This window comes from Accipiter gentilis, chromosome 21 (genome assembly GCF_929443795.1).
Source record: "Accipiter gentilis chromosome 21, bAccGen1.1, whole genome shotgun sequence".
Classification (NCBI taxonomy): domain Eukaryota; kingdom Metazoa; phylum Chordata; class Aves; order Accipitriformes; family Accipitridae; genus Astur; species Astur gentilis.
The window spans coordinates 7,764,755-7,779,546 of NC_064900.1; the positions used below are offsets into that span (position 1 = coordinate 7,764,755).

The 14,792-nt window shown below is 46.9% G+C and overlaps 1 protein-coding gene across 5 annotated transcripts; it reads left to right on the plus strand.

Annotated features, from left to right (window-relative positions):
- The first annotated feature begins 8 nt into the window (after window positions 1–8).
- Window positions 9–14,706, plus strand: GPR161 (G protein-coupled receptor 161). Of its 5 annotated transcripts, none has more exons than XM_049824246.1 (7): window positions 9–246; window positions 2,286–2,374; window positions 3,236–3,853; window positions 4,387–5,111; window positions 6,630–6,734; window positions 9,444–9,563; window positions 11,559–14,706. In XM_049824246.1, exons 3-7 carry the CDS (start codon window positions 3,414–3,416, stop codon window positions 11,804–11,806), a joined length of 1,638 nt encoding a protein of 545 aa, XP_049680203.1. In that variant the 5' UTR covers window positions 9–246; window positions 2,286–2,374; window positions 3,236–3,413; the 3' UTR covers window positions 11,807–14,706. The 5 variants fall into 5 exon arrangements, with proteins under 5 accessions (XP_049680203.1, XP_049680204.1, XP_049680206.1 ...); XM_049824247.1 differs by lacking the exon at window positions 9–246 and adding an exon at window positions 256–552; XM_049824249.1 differs by lacking the exon at window positions 9–246 and having other exon boundaries at window positions 1,658–2,374; window positions 3,236–3,344; window positions 3,442–3,853.
- Window positions 14,707–14,792: the final 86 nt, after the last annotated feature.

Here is a 14,792-nt window from a genome sequence, read left to right on the forward strand (position 1 = left end):
GTAGACGTGCCCCTGCGCGCGCAGCCCGGAAGCCGCGCGGCGGCGGGAGGTGACGCACGGGGCGGGGACGGGGGATGATGGCGGCGGGGCCCGAGTCGCTCTGTCCCCCCGGAGCCGTCGGGAGGGGGGTGTCTCCGGCCTTCTCTGCCCGGCGGTGCCGCGGTAGGCAGCTGGGCGCGAGGAGCTGGCGAGCTCGCCTCAGCCCGCTGTTCCCGGGGTACCGGGCTGCAGCAGCCGGCGCAAAAGGTGCGTCTGCCCGGCGGGCGTTCGTGCCTCCAGCCGCATCCCCGGTGGTACCTCGCCCAGCCCAGCCTAGCCCGAGGGCGGCGGCGGCGGCGGGGGGGTTTGTGGGGGGCTCTGGTCCTGCCACGGAGGCTGGGCGGCAGGATGCTTGCGGCGGTGCTGCCAGCGGAGGGGCGAGAGGGGCTACGGGGAGCTCGGAAGCCCTGGCGGCCCCGAGCCGTTCTCCCTGGCCGCGCTTAGTGGTTCAGCAAGCATTACCCGGCTCCAACGTACAGAGACCCTGTGCTGGTGTAGATATTACAGATGTGGGTGCGTACGTACGTGCGGAACCTCCCGTGCTGGTTGGATAGCTTCTTGAATGGCCTTTTAAAAAGGTTAAAATGGGACAGCATGGTAAGCTTAAAGTCCTGTAGAAAAGCATGGGTAGAAGTGGCTGAGAACAACATGTAACTTACTATTCCAGCACTGATGGCTGGGTGCTGCTGTTGCCTTTCCGTGTCATCAAAAGGACAGAGTGAGTCCCCAGGAGCTTCCCTTAGCAGGGGGCCACTACGAACGGTCCGGCTCCTTCTGCTGGACAGGTCAGGGCAAGCTAGGACAGCAGCCATGGGAATGCGACCCTCCCCATGCCATGAAAAACTCGGTCTATTCCAAAGCACAGAGCAACCGAAGCACGGCAAACTCAAACCAGACTGGTCGTCCAGACTATGGGGAAGCTGGGAATTGGAGATGCAACATATCATTGACCCTTTATACTGTGCTCACCCGTGTCTTGTTTCGGGTGCGGGGCGGGGGGGGAGAACTCCTCCCAAAATCTGCTCCGAGTTGCTTGTCATAGCGTTTCGGGGTCTAGGAGGTCTAGCAATTGGGACCAGCCCCTCTCTGCGACTGACTCGCTCCGTGGGCCGGGGCATGTCACTTCACCTGATCTGTATAAAATAGATCTTCCCCCCCCCACCCCCTCCCCTCTAACCGGATCCCTGCGTTAGTCGGCGAAGGAGGGCTGCGAGGAGCCCTGCGGTGCCGGGGAGCGGCGGCTGTGCCGCGGGGTAGATGCTGTGCCCCCCCCTCCCTTCAGCCGGAGCGGAGCGGCCCGGCCGGGCGAGCCCTCTACCCGGGACGGGGCTGTCCTGTCGGCTCCCCGCAAGCCCCTGGCATCGGAGGACGAGACTCGGGGCCGGGCGGTGGGGGGAACCCACCCGCCCAGGGCGGGGAGGGGGGGGCGGTGGGCGGCCGTAGAGAAAATGGCGGTCGGGGAGGGGGCGCGGCGGGATGAGACGGCGGGGCGGGCCGGCGGGGAGGGGGCAGGGGTATGGCGGTGGCGGGGGAGGGTCGGGCCGCGGCTCGGGGCCTCTCTGCCGCCGGCGGCGGCTGTGTGGGGGGGTACGAGGTGCTGTAACACAAAACTTCCCGCTCTGGCGGCGGCGGCGGCGGCGGGCGGTGAGTGCGGTGCCGGCACCGGCGGACGGGACGGGGGCGGCGGGACCCGCTCGCCGCCGGGGTGTGTGTGTGTCTGTGTGTGGGGGTGTCGATGGATGCCCGGGGCGGAGGACCCTGCCCCCGCCCTTTGTTCGCTGCCGGAGGGAGCGTGGGGGCAAAATGGCGACCCCCCGCCTTCTCCACCGTATCTCCAACTCGACACCGCTGGCTTTGTGCGTGCCGCCACGCCTGGCCGGGCTGCCCGCGGCCGGGCAGGGATGGATGGGATGCTCTCCCCGCCCCGGGCTGCCCACCTCCCCCGGAGGCCTTCGCCTCCCCCCGGGGTGCAAGCAGGGCCTTGAGGTGACGGGGGAAGCAGCAGCAGATGGCCCCGGCGTCGCTCGCGTAGGCAGCGGCCGCGGCCCCTCGGGGGTAGCCGCCTTTCCAAAACCTGCAGCGGTCAAAAAAGCGTTGGAAAGGCTCGCAGAGGTGGTGCAGGCGTGCCGGGAGAGAAACTTGAGGAGCAGCGGTGTTGCAAACAGTCGGCAGGCAGCTGCGCTAGAGAAGAGCGAAGTTGTGTTTTACAAAGCATGGCCCAGTAATGTCTTTAATTATGCTTTTAGGAAGCACAGATTAAAATGGAAAAAACGCGGCTCTCCAGCCTGACATTGCTGCCTGAGGCCACAGCAGCCGCGCAGACGGAAGCCTTTCTGTGAGTACTCCTGCCCGTTTGGGAGCCGTGGGTGGGCACAGCCGCAGAGTTAGCCGAGATAACTTTCCCCGAGTCCCTGATTTCCAAGAAATGCTAACATCAACTCTATATTAATTGGTGGACTCTTTAGTTTTCTGGTTTGCATATTTGCATTTTTTGGTGGTGCTTTTTCTTCAGTATGCTGGCCTGCAGATGGGTGAAGGATTGAATGAAGTAGGTAGGAGTGCCTGTTGGAGGCAGCGGGGAGAAAGCTGCTAAGGAACTGGGAGAAATACCGAGGTTTCACAGAACGAGGTTGTGAGTCAGTGGGATGCACGCTAACACTGAGAAGTCAAGGGTTAAAGGTTCTCAAACATTTCTGTAGGGTGGACCGCAGCTTAATGCAAGGAAATGTCTCTTGAACCTCATGTACAGAAAGCCAGTTCCCCCAGTCCTTTGGCAGTAAAATAGAATCACCGCTATAGCTAAGGTGATTATGAACATGGAGAAGCGATGTTAGGAGAGTACATGCAATGATCCCCGAGTCTTAGTTACTTAGCAACTGTTAAGAAAGAGTCAGCAGGGTACGACTAGCTAGGCATCCACAGACCACCAGCAAATAGTGTATAGGCAGAATATAAGGTAACAATCGGAGTAAATGGGCAGAATTAAAAAAAAGTAAGTTACTTTTTTTAGAGTGAGAGAAACAAAGACTGGTAGTGACATTCTTGTTGTTTCTTCACAGCCTAGATGAAGAGACTGAGTGAGATATTCAGCTGATTAGTATGGCTTAGAAACAAGTAAGATCCTTAGAAAATGTGAAAGTAAAATGTGCTAATTTTCTTCCTTGTTTCCCCCCTTCCACCTCTTTTTGTCTTCCAGTTTCTTCCCTGTTCTAGGCTTGGCACTGTCATTGACCTCTTTGGTGTACCCATAGGCAATTTCCTGCCCCTTCACTTTCCCTTCTAAAATGGTTTCCTGCATCCTACAGGTAAATTTTAATTAACACAGGCAAAAGGGCCTCCAGTCTTTGGAGAGAGCTTGAAGAAATCTTGCCCGAATGTTTCTGAGCGTTGTTCTGCTTCTAGCTGCTCATCATGTCTTGGCTGCTCCAGCTCTGCACGCTCTGACCATGAGCGGCAATTCCTCCCTCAGCAATGTGAAGGTCCTGAGGAACCTCACCACACAGGAAGACGGGGCAGTCAGAGTCACTGAGTCCATTGCTATAATCGTCATTGCTATTTTCATCTGTTTGGGCAACTTGGTGATTGTCGTCACCCTATATCGGAAGTCTTACCTTCTCACATTGAGCAACAAGTTTGTGTTCAGCCTGACCCTCTCCAACTTTCTACTCTCTGTACTGGTGCTACCTTTCGTCGTCACCAGCTCCATCAGGCGAGAATGGATCTTCGGAGTTGTTTGGTGCAATTTCTCAGCCCTGCTCTACATGCTGATCAGCTCAGCCAGCATGCTTACTCTTGGACTCATAGCTATAGACCGGTAAGCAGCTCTTTTCTAATGAATCATAAGGAATTGACTAGTCATTCCATAGAGTGACTCGTTGGCTGCTCATAGAGTTGAGAAACACTGCAGTGGATAACACTGCTTATCATTGTAGTGTTATTATTCCTTCAGCCCTGTGTGAAATTTTGATACAGAACAGAAGAAAGTGGTGTCATCAATAACGCAAAATGTGGACCTGCATCTAGAGTTTTTTAAAGCTATTGATGGTATAATAACATACTACTTGAGAAACAAGAAATAATGACTTAAAATTCCAGATTATGCCCTAAGCATGCACTCACAGGTAGGGACAGATTTAATAGCTGCATGTGTGCCTTCAGCTAAGTTTTACAAACTTGACTGCAAGGATATGTATTTTTACATGTAATGATTTTTAGAAACAGGGTCCCTGAGGCTGCTTCGAGGTTTGGAGAAAAGAGAACTAGAAATCAACATCATTAAAATATGTTCCTTTTTTTTATTGTACATCTTTTGTGCTCCTGTTGACTCTTTCTTTTCTTTTCCACCAGGTACTATGCTGTGCTGTACCCGATGGTTTACCCAATGAAGATAACAGGCAACAGAGCAGTGGTAGCTCTTGTGTATGTGTGGCTACATTCCCTTATCGGCTGCCTCCCTCCCCTTTTCGGCTGGTCATCTTTGGAGTTTGACCAATTCAAGTGGATGTGCGTGGCAGCCTGGCATAAAGAGGCTGGTTATACTGCCTTTTGGCAGATCTGGTGTGCGTTGCTGCCTTTCGTGGTCATGATGATCTGCTATGGATTCATATTCCGCGTGGCAAGGATTAAGGCCCGCAAAATCCACTGTGGTAGCATTGTCATTGTGGAGGAAGACTCCCAGAGGAATGGGAGGAAGAACTCCAGCACCTCTACATCCTCTTCTGGCAGCCGAAGGAACGCTTTCCAAGGGGTTGTCTACTCAGCCAACCAGTGCAAAGCTTTCATAACCATCTTGGTTGTCATCGGTGCCTTCGTGGTTACGTGGGGGCCTTACATGGTAGTAATTACATCAGAGGCACTTTGGGGAAAAAATAGTATTTCTCCTGCCTTGGAGACATTAGCTACATGGTTGTCCTTTTCCAGTGCCATTTGCCATCCACTAATTTATGGACTGTGGAACAAGACAGTGCGCAAGGAACTACTAGGAATGTGCTTTGGGGATCGGTATTATCGCGAGTCCTTTGTTCAGCGGCATAGGACATCAAGATTATTCAGCATTTCCAATAGGATCACAGGTAAGATGCGTGGCTGCAAAAGACACTCTTCCTTAATACCAGTAAGAGCTTAATGTCTGCATGTGCTTGGCATGTTTCAGGGCTCTAAGCAGAGAGGGATGTTTCTGGAGGCTTTCATCTTTTGTTCAGGTTATCATAGACACTTGAAAGGAGAAATTTTTTTTGTGGGAGTTAACCTCTTTCTGCTACTCTAGTAAAATTTTCTCTGCCAGAGAAGACATAGTGATGAGGTTAATAAAAATAATTTCTTTTCTTTTCTCTCAAGCATTTCCTTTCACATGCCTACTGTTTTGTATTACCCAGACTTGAGCACTAGTAATAGTACATTTTACAGCACCACTTCTTTGATTCCTGGCTTTATGCTACAACTCTTTGAGATCCACTGAAGTTACACTGATGTTACTATTTCTGTAAATTCAGTTCGTAGGCTTAATGGTTGTGAAGAAAAGATCACGAACAAAGTAAAACTATGTAAAAGAGTAAAACTATTTGATGTCTCCCCAAGTTGCAGGCTGGAAGCTTCAGTTGCTCAGAGTTTGGTTTTTTTTTGAAGTAGCAATGCAACAAAATTCTGATTTTTGATAATTTTCCTGGTCCTGTTCAGAAGCTTCCAAAAATAGGACATCTTCATTGGGTCCCTTGGGATATTTCATGCAGAGGCAGGAACTGAAGTTATTTAATTGGGAAGGAAGATCTAAAATGCAGAAGGAAGGGGAGAGCAGGAAGGCATCTGTTATCTCTTCTTCAACCTGGGATCACTGGGAGAGACTCCCATCTAAATGAAAGAGTTCTGCAGCTGCAGGCACGTCACAAGCTGCAGGAGCTTTGGCAAATCTGTATCCAGCAGATGCTATGGGTGAATACATTGGGAACTGAGGTGGGAGGGAAAAGACAGGAAATTTTTTTTCTCTTTCCAAGCGATAGGAAGCCAACAGCTTGAAATTTATCAGGTGTATTAGCTGAAGGCTGATAGGGAGGGGGAAAAAAATGCAACCAAACCCACAACAAAATCTTGAAGTGGGATCCAAAGACAGCACCTTTGTAAGAATCCTAGAATCTCCTCCCTTCTTGTTTTGGGGATTTGAAAGAAGCCAGGCATCTCGGTGCCCCAGCCTTGCTCATGAGCTTCCTGCCACACTAATGGCCTGTCACAGCTGCTGCTGGCTGCCAGGTTATTCTCTGTCTAGAAGGTGTCTGGCAAATATCCCCATCTCTCTGAGTGTGTATGCTCTGTGTTCAGCCTGTCTGGCTGATAAAATACAAGCAATTGCAAAAAGAGTAGGGGGAGATGGTGCAGGTAGAAAGGAGACTTGCTATATGGAAAGACTCTAAGGATACCTGAAAGCTGCTGACTGGATTTCTAGGACTGGAAGTCCAGATGCTGTGCACTCTGGATCAGCTGGGTAAGTTTTATACATAGAATAATAAATAAGGCAGTAGAGTGGGTATTACTGGAAGAGGGTTTTTCTGTTACAGACCCCTTATTCATTGTGTAAGAAGAACAAAACTCTCTTGCAGATTTGGGACTCTCTCCTCATCTCACTGCCCTCATGGCAGGTGGGCGGCCATTAGGAAACAGCAGCAGCACAGGAGACACAGGTTTCAGCTGCTCACAGGATTCAGGTAACTAAAAGTCTCTTGTTCTCTTTTCTTGGGCAGAAGATTGCGCTTGTAACTTGGCAGAACTCTCTGGGATAGTCTGTATTTACACATACAGATGTCTCTTGGTGGATGGATGACATGAAGCATCTGTTCCAGCTGTTACAACAAAACTGCTGCAGTTGCCTTTTGCCTTCCTTGCTCTCAATATATTTACTTGCAAAATACTATTTACTTAAAGGAATGATGACCCTCCCTTAATAATGTGCCCTGGGAACAGGACGGACTGCTTTTGTGCCCATCTCCTTTAGTTTCTATCATTCTTCAAGGGACTTTCCCTGTATCCACAAGGAACAGAGTGACAAAGTCCTGTGGAGAATGTGCTTCTCTGTTTCCTAATTTGTAAGAGACCTTGTGTCATTCATCCTTCAGTGTAAACATAAACACTTAGGATAGTTTCAGGTTATGGTTTCATCACTAAAGATCTCTCAATTGAAGATGGTTTGGAAAAGGGAAAAAGAGTTCTGCCAGTAATTTTCTATCCAGAACTGTAGCTAGATTTTTCTGGCAGTTAATTCAGCTATCACTCCTTAACTGCACCACAGTTACTTTAGAGTATTTCAGCTCTAGAGACACCAGATGGTGATCTTCTAACATTTGCTTGGTGTTAGAGGTTTGTTTCTTACTTTTGTAAAGGAAGTCTATGGAGCTGGGATTTATTTTGGTAGTTGTTTTACGCTGGTGGTTTTATGCCTGTTGTGGGTATTCTGCAGCTGTATGTGATAAAAGGAGATTAGCATCCTGGTAAACCTGTCTCAGTTAAGAGGATGTTGTGTTATCATCTTTTGAGGAATGGTACTGAGCAGTTTAAAGAAATTAACAAACTAAATACATACTGAATGCTGTTAGAAGTGCCACTGGGTTATGGAGGGGGTACAGTCCATAGCCTGGGAATGGATATACAGTGATCCACTGTGAAACGCTGTTTCACTGGATGCCTTTACTGTGAGGAACTAAAGAGCAGAAAGAAGTCATAGGCCCTCTTCAATGCTGCCTGCTGCTGTACATGATCCTGTGTCCTGCGATGCAGTCGTGTCTTTCTCTGCCCTGGCAAACAGAAGCTGGGCTTTTCATGTTGTGAAAAAGAGGTGAAATAGTATGAGAGGGGAGAAAAAAATCTGAGTGGTGCCAGCTGTACACAAAATATGAAATGAGACCTGAGTCCTAATTGCTACAAGTGCTGCCTTAAGATCAATTAGTCCAAGGATGAAGGCCCACCCTGTAAGAATTAAGAGGCTAGTCTCTTCACTGGCATCATCTGAAAAAAAAAAAAAATAAAAAATGCACCAAACTAGTGCATTTGAAAAAATGTGCTAAAATTCTGCTTCATGGAAGAAAGTGTCTCTTCTTTCCTAGTGTCACCCTTCCATGGCACACTACATTTCTGAGGAGGATCCGGTACCCTTAGAGATCAGTAGACAGCCTCAAACCCAGCTGATCCACAGAACAGCACAGAAAGTTGTTAGCTTATTTGGGACTGTGTATTAGGGCAGCAGCTCATTCTTTCTTGTATGCTGGAGGGAGATGTATGATATAGCACACAAGTTTCACCTTAAAAAGTTTATCACTTTGCTATATCACAGTGAATTGGCTAGTCAGCAAAGACTAGACCTGTGGAGCAGTATGTTGTCTAGAGTTACACCCACAGTGATGTCTTTCTGTAAAATGGGTGGTGGAACATGTCCTTATTGTGAAAAGAATAAATTGGAGGGTCAAAATCAGTCAAGTGGGTGAAGAGGGTTGTGAAGCCACCGCCTGGAGGAGTTATAAAACCTGTGAAGGCTCTTTGTCCTAGGCCTGTTGTCACATCAGAGGAGTAAATGGACTGATAGTAAAGTGTCACACATCGAATGTGTGCAAGCTGTGTCTTCCAACAGCAGCTTCCCTGAGGACTGCTCACTCAGCACTGTCCTAGTGTCTCCCCAAAATGCTTGCTCTGCTTCTCTCTTACACAGCAGGGACCAGCATTGTAAGGGAGGTCTAGGCTACAGTCTTGCTCTTTGTGTGAAAGCATTGCAGAGATGCCAAGATGAATTTCCTTCTGTTTGCAAACTCTTATATTGGAAAGGTGCAAAGCAAATGTAGGGAGGTGAAATAAAAGAGACTCCTAAACTGCAAAGAAGACTCATCAGACAAAAACAATTCCCAACCAGCAAAGGATTTTTCCCCATTAAAATACATTTCAAGAAAGTCAAAATAGGTTGAGACAAACGAAATTGAACAGAAAAACTCTCCAGTTCAGATTTCCATCCAGGTCTGATTACAAGCATGACATTTGGCAGCTATGGTCATCTGCCTCTCAGGTAGCCATTGTTAGCCTCTCATCTTCATCAGGAAATGGGGGAAATTGCCCTTGACTTTACCCTTTATTTACTGAAGGTAAGGTTTCACCTTTGTCTGCTGTCCTATTGACATTATAAGCTCTGCAGCTGAGCATTTTGGAGCTGCTGGAGGTTTTAGATGGCTAATGAGAAAAGATTTTCAAATCCTTCAAATGAAAACTGTGACCTCATTCTTTTTATGTGCTGTGTTTAATTTGAGCTGAAATTTACTCAAAAGCTGGGTTTAGACATCTTTTGAAGGAACTGCTATAAACTGAAAAGTTTTTGTCACCACTTACATATTGTATCCCAGTGTTATTTTGTTTTGCTTGAGAACTCTGCTTTGTTTCAGGAACAGATACAATGCTTCTTGAAGATTATAGCTCTGATGGCCCTCTTGCCCCACACTGCATCTGTCCTCCTCGAAGGAGGAGTTCGGTGACATTTGAAGATGAAGTAGAGCAAATTAAAGGTGGGTTTAGTGGTAAGCATGGAAATGCTCAGAACCAACTATATTGCCTGCTCAGGCAGCCTCCCAGGACCTTCAGAATTGCCTTAAAATATATCTGACCACTGTTCACGTTGACAGACCTGATCATTCATGCAGGTACAACAGAAGGGAAGATCAGGTCTTTCTTCTACTTCTCAAGTAGCAACAGACAAGGACAAGAGTTAGAAGCTGGGACTCCCTGCATTCATGTCATTTATGTTGCACAGCAGTATCCTCTCTGCAACTCCACTCATCTGGTGGCTGTTGTCTGGTTTGTGTTTCTCAGGGAATACATTTTCTTGCCCTCGTGCTTTGATTCCATTATCCCAGTATTTCTCATTTGCTGTCTCCTCTCAAATTTGTCATTTGCATGTTGAAGTGCTTCCATTTCAGACTTTAATGCTCTGAATATAATTTCATTCTGTTTCATTTACTTTTTTAACTTAACTTTTACTTCACTTACTTAGTATGTTTCTCAGCAGATATGGGTGAAAATAGATGAACCACATGCACTTCTTTTTCAGTCAACTCACTTGATTCTGTGTTAGCAAAGTGTTGCTGTGATCATCTGTAAAATATGGCAAAGTTAGTTTAATTTAAGCTGATAGTTACGATAATATGAACTAGAAGACTTGATAATAACAACTGAATTTACTAAACAATAAATGTGGACAGTAAAAAATGAACAGAATGTCTTTAAGAATCAAGTAATAAAACCTGACTGATTTTTATGATTCTGAAATTCAGAGAAGACACTTTCTCTGGAATTTGCTCTTCAAACATCTTGGCAAAATTCAGTTTTGCCCTCTTCCCAGCATGAGCTGATTATTTTCTTGGACAAATACATAACTATACATTTCCCGGTATCTTTCTGAGTGATTACGTAGGGGCAGGCATCTAATTTTTTGTGCAGTTCAGTGAAAGAGGGAGGTCTTAGTGCAAAAGCTTCCCACAGGTTTAGCAATTCTCCCTGGTACGTCTCGGGGTCTTCAGGCTCTCTCAGACTTTAAATTATTTCAGCAGCCACGCTGAAGAACTACATTTAGGACAAACACCTGTGTTGCTCGACATGGTGGGTAGAGAGGTATATAGACGCTACAAAAGCACCTACATCAACACTGAAGAGCAGGTGTATCCAAGGTAATAAAAGGTTAGGAAGAAGCATACTGCTGTCTGCAACTGCAGTCTTCAACCTCTACTGGCATGGAGAGCTCTACAACTTCCACACTGGAAGTGGAAGTAGATCCCACAGTGTGGCTGGAACAAATCTAAGCCTAAGGACAGCAGACTGCTGATTTTAATCACTACTTGGAAGAAGCCCTTGGAATTTGGGGACTGATAATCCATAAACACAGTGTCTGGTGTTTGGGCTTAAAACATAGTATAAAATAGCTCTTAAACTGCACTGTTCATGTCAGCGAAGTGCTAGATCTTGGTCCAAATTCACTGAGAATCCCTGTAATGCTGTAAGCCGTGCTTACAGCAGAAGTACAAATTGAGGGTTCTGTTCCTGTCTTCTTCATGAAGTCTTGCCTGATGCCAGCCAATTCCCCTTGTGTCTAATCCTGGGGACTAGGTAGTAAGCAGAACTCAGGCCGTTGACTTCAGTTGGGTACAAATTCAGACCAATAAAATCCTGCGTGCATAGGTTCAGATTCAGAAAATCATTCAACATACATTGAATTCAAAGTTAAATGTGTATAAACAGTTTGCTTCATCAGATCACATTTTTTTCACTTGAATTGGAGGTAATCTTTCTCTGCTTGCCCTATCAAGGTCACTCTGAAGCTTTATGTTCATCGAATGGTTTAGGAACCCTGGGTGTCATTGGTAAAAGCACTCTGTAGGGTAGTTATTTTGAAGAAGGCATGATCATACCTTTACAAAAGGATTGGTATTAGTCTTCAAGCATTTACACGGCCATGCTGATCACTTGTTAATTTTCTGATATGTTGCTTTGCCTTTTTTTTTCCCCAGAAGCTGCAAAGAATTCTGTTCTTCATGTAAAAGCCGAAGTCCATAAATCTCTGGACAGTTATGCATCCAGTTTAGCAAGAGCTATTGAAGCTGATGTGAAAATCAGCTTGTTTGGGGAAGATGCTTTACCAGGAGCTCTGTTCCCTGTGCGGACTCTGCCAGGAAGCAGTATGAACACACGGCGTGGTACCAGGCCCCATGCTAGCCAAAGACTTAAGTTGCAGAGCATCGATGAAGGGAATATTTGACAGGAGCACTGGAGTAAGAAAACAGAATGAAACCACTAGGCGGGACCTACTACAGCTGTCAGTGTTTCAACAGAAGCAGGATACCTTGTCAGGATGTTTTCAGTGTTTTTTCAACACTTGAAAACCAGCTGAATTCTGGTACTTACATCAGCATTTTACAGCAGTATTCGTTTACCTTTTAGGGTGCTATTGACTCTTTTGTGCCATGTCTTAAATCTATCACACAGTGCACAGGAATGCAGGGTTTGGTTTCATCGACCAGATTACATTAGTCTGTTGAATCTTGGGTCCATTATTGGCCAAAGCCAATACAGGAATGAAAAAGTATGTGCAGTGTTTAATTTGTTATTGCATTGATCCTTTTCTGACCACCAGGATAATCAGTTTATACCTGATAGCTGGAGTGCTCTAATAGGAGCTTGTGCATTGGATACTACATAGAGCCTTACTATCACAGACTCCGGCTCCTCCCAAATGAGGAGCATGGACTTCACTAAGGGCAAAACCTGAACTGTTCAGAGAGCTCATGCAGATTATGGTCCTACTTACCCTTGCTAGTGGATATTTCTGGCCATCAGAATGCTAGATCTGAAAGTGGATTGTGCATTGCTTCTGTGTTATGAGAAATCAGCTTCTCTAGATCTAATGGGTGGGGAGCAGACCTGTGCTGGAAGTATCACAGAGATGGTATATGAAGACATCATCAATGCAGAGTTCTTAGTTTCTCTGAGAACTTCAGTTCACTTCCCTGGTTTTGCTTTTACTAAAAGGGCACTCTATGGCTGTGGTAAACTTGACGGAATATAAATAAGGTATTACCACTTCATATTCAGGATTCATCTTTTCTAGAGAGAAAAGTTCTATGAGGTTGGATTTTTTTTTTAATCATGAGGGAATGTAGTATTTAAGCTATAGTTACCTCAGTGCATATATTTCTTGGAGTATTAATTCATTAATCTCTGAAATAAGAACATTTGGCACTTATATTGCACTTTGCGTGTTCTTAAGCACTGTACAGACATTACCTTGTTAGGCCTTTGTGAGAGGGTTGATCAGCCCTGCTTGCCGAAGAGGGGGAACTTGGCAACAGTCAAGCTGCTGGCAATCAAACAAGCTGCAGAGGTGGAAAGGTTTGTTACGAGAAGAGGGATAAAGTGGATCGTGCGAGCATGCCCGGCTTGAGGAACCTTTCTGTGCCTTCCTGGGCTGGCCACTTTCTTACTTTGGGGGGGTTACAGCCCTGCCTTACTTCTTATTTTGAAGAGGGGGAGAAATAAGTGAGCAGGATAATTTGCAGGATTTGCAATTGTGTCTGCAACTCTGTATCTGCTCCCCCATGCCTCCACCTTTCCCCAGAAGTGGTTTGTATGAGTTTTTTACTGCAGGTTATTTGGAAATCAGGAGCAGGATGTTTCCATCTGGGCAAAAACTGTGTGTACACTTGTTAAATTATGGCTGTGTGCAACTTACTTGGAGGCACAGAAGCAAAGTGTTTTTGGGGCAGAGCCTCAGTCCAGTACTGTATTTAGATATCCCATTTCTCTGTGTTCCTAACTCAGAAATCTATTTCAGCACAAGCTTATGTCCATCTCTGGACAAAGCAGCTTGACTTCATGAACTAGTCTGAATCCCATTGCATTCCCATGTAAGCTATAACTGCATGCTTAAAATTCAGTACATGGTTTGCTGATAAGAACAGGCTGTTAAAGCAAGAACACTTAAGCACCAGTAAGATGGCTTTTTGCATAATGCAGGAATGAAACGACTACCAGTAGTGAGGTCCTCACTCCTGTGTTTTTTTCTTCTAGTGTGTTAGATAAATTGGCACCTGTGGGCACTCACTGAAAAAAAATAAATTTAAAATCCCAGCATTTGCCAGGAAATGCCCTGCACTGAGGTCATTATTGCTGTCATTATCATTACAATCACTGTTGCTCATAGTACTCAGCACTCCTTAAGGTATACACTTGCCTCAGATGGCTTGAAGTATTTTTTTTACCTGTATCTCTTTTATTTCATATTCCTGTTTCAAAACAAGGTGAGCAAAGTTGTTGCTGAATGTGAAAAGGGCACACATAAGGACGTATGCATTGTGGTGAAGTCAGTGCTAGCCCAAAGCGGTGTATATTGAGGAGAAGTTCCAAGGCACGTGTGAAAGCACAAAATTGTTAGTATTGTGTAAAAAGCGCATTTTTCACAGGGGAACTGAGCCGAACTTGGCCTTCAGGCAGGCCAGTGGAGTTGTATCAGTTTACACCGTGACTGAATTTGGCTGTCAGTGTTACTTTCACTAATCTGTTGCTTAGTGTAAATGTTGTTAATATTTTTGTACACGCATTATAGCCTTTCCGTAATTGTTATTACCAGAGTCATTATCTCACTTGAATTGTCATTAACAAAAGCAGTAATTAAGAGATGCACACATTTTGTAAAGTTGTATTCCCCGTCTTAAATACAAAAGAAGGAAAACCTTCTTTCCAGCTGCCAATGGTGCACGGCGTTTGTTTACCACTCCTGTTATTTCAACTTGATTTTTAAATATTTTACATTAAAAGTAGATTGAAGTGAAGGGATGCTCCTGGCAGCAGTGGTGCCTGGAACTGAGCTTCCGCCGTGCAGGGAGGCCTCCTGGGCGTAGACGCTGGTCTCCCACCACCGGGATGGATGTCGGCGCCCGGCGGTACCGGCACACGGGGCAGCAGGCGCCGGAGCTCACCGCCGGGCCTCCCTGCGCCCCACCGAACGGGCGGTTCGAGTCGGTAAAACTCAGTCCCGCCGACCCTTAGGTGCTGCGTGGCACGACGCGCCGGTCCGAAGGCCGAGCCCCATCCGGAGGCGGTGCGGAGCGACCCCGGAGCAGCGACTTGTGTAAATCGCCGACCGCCTCCAGCCCGCGGGGAGACAGGACCCGCCGCCGCCGCCGCCGCCGGGGCCACGCCCCCCCGTCCCGTGACCACGCCCGCGCCCCGCCCTCCCGAGGCGCGCG

What these genes read in the sequence shown, in the direction of transcription:
- GPR161 (XM_049824246.1), top strand. Translation starts at nt 3,414, where the DNA reads ATGTTTCTGAGCGTTGTTCTGCTTCTAGCTGCTCATCATGTCTTGGCT. An exon ending in CAGCTGCTCACAGGATTCAG is followed by an intron (nt 6,735 to 9,443) that starts GTAACTAAAAGT and finishes GCTTTGTTTCAG; the next exon opens with GAACAGATACAATGCTTCTT. An exon ending in TGAAGTAGAGCAAATTAAAG is followed by an intron (nt 9,564 to 11,558) that starts GTGGGTTTAGTG and finishes TTTTTTCCCCAG; the next exon opens with AAGCTGCAAAGAATTCTGTT.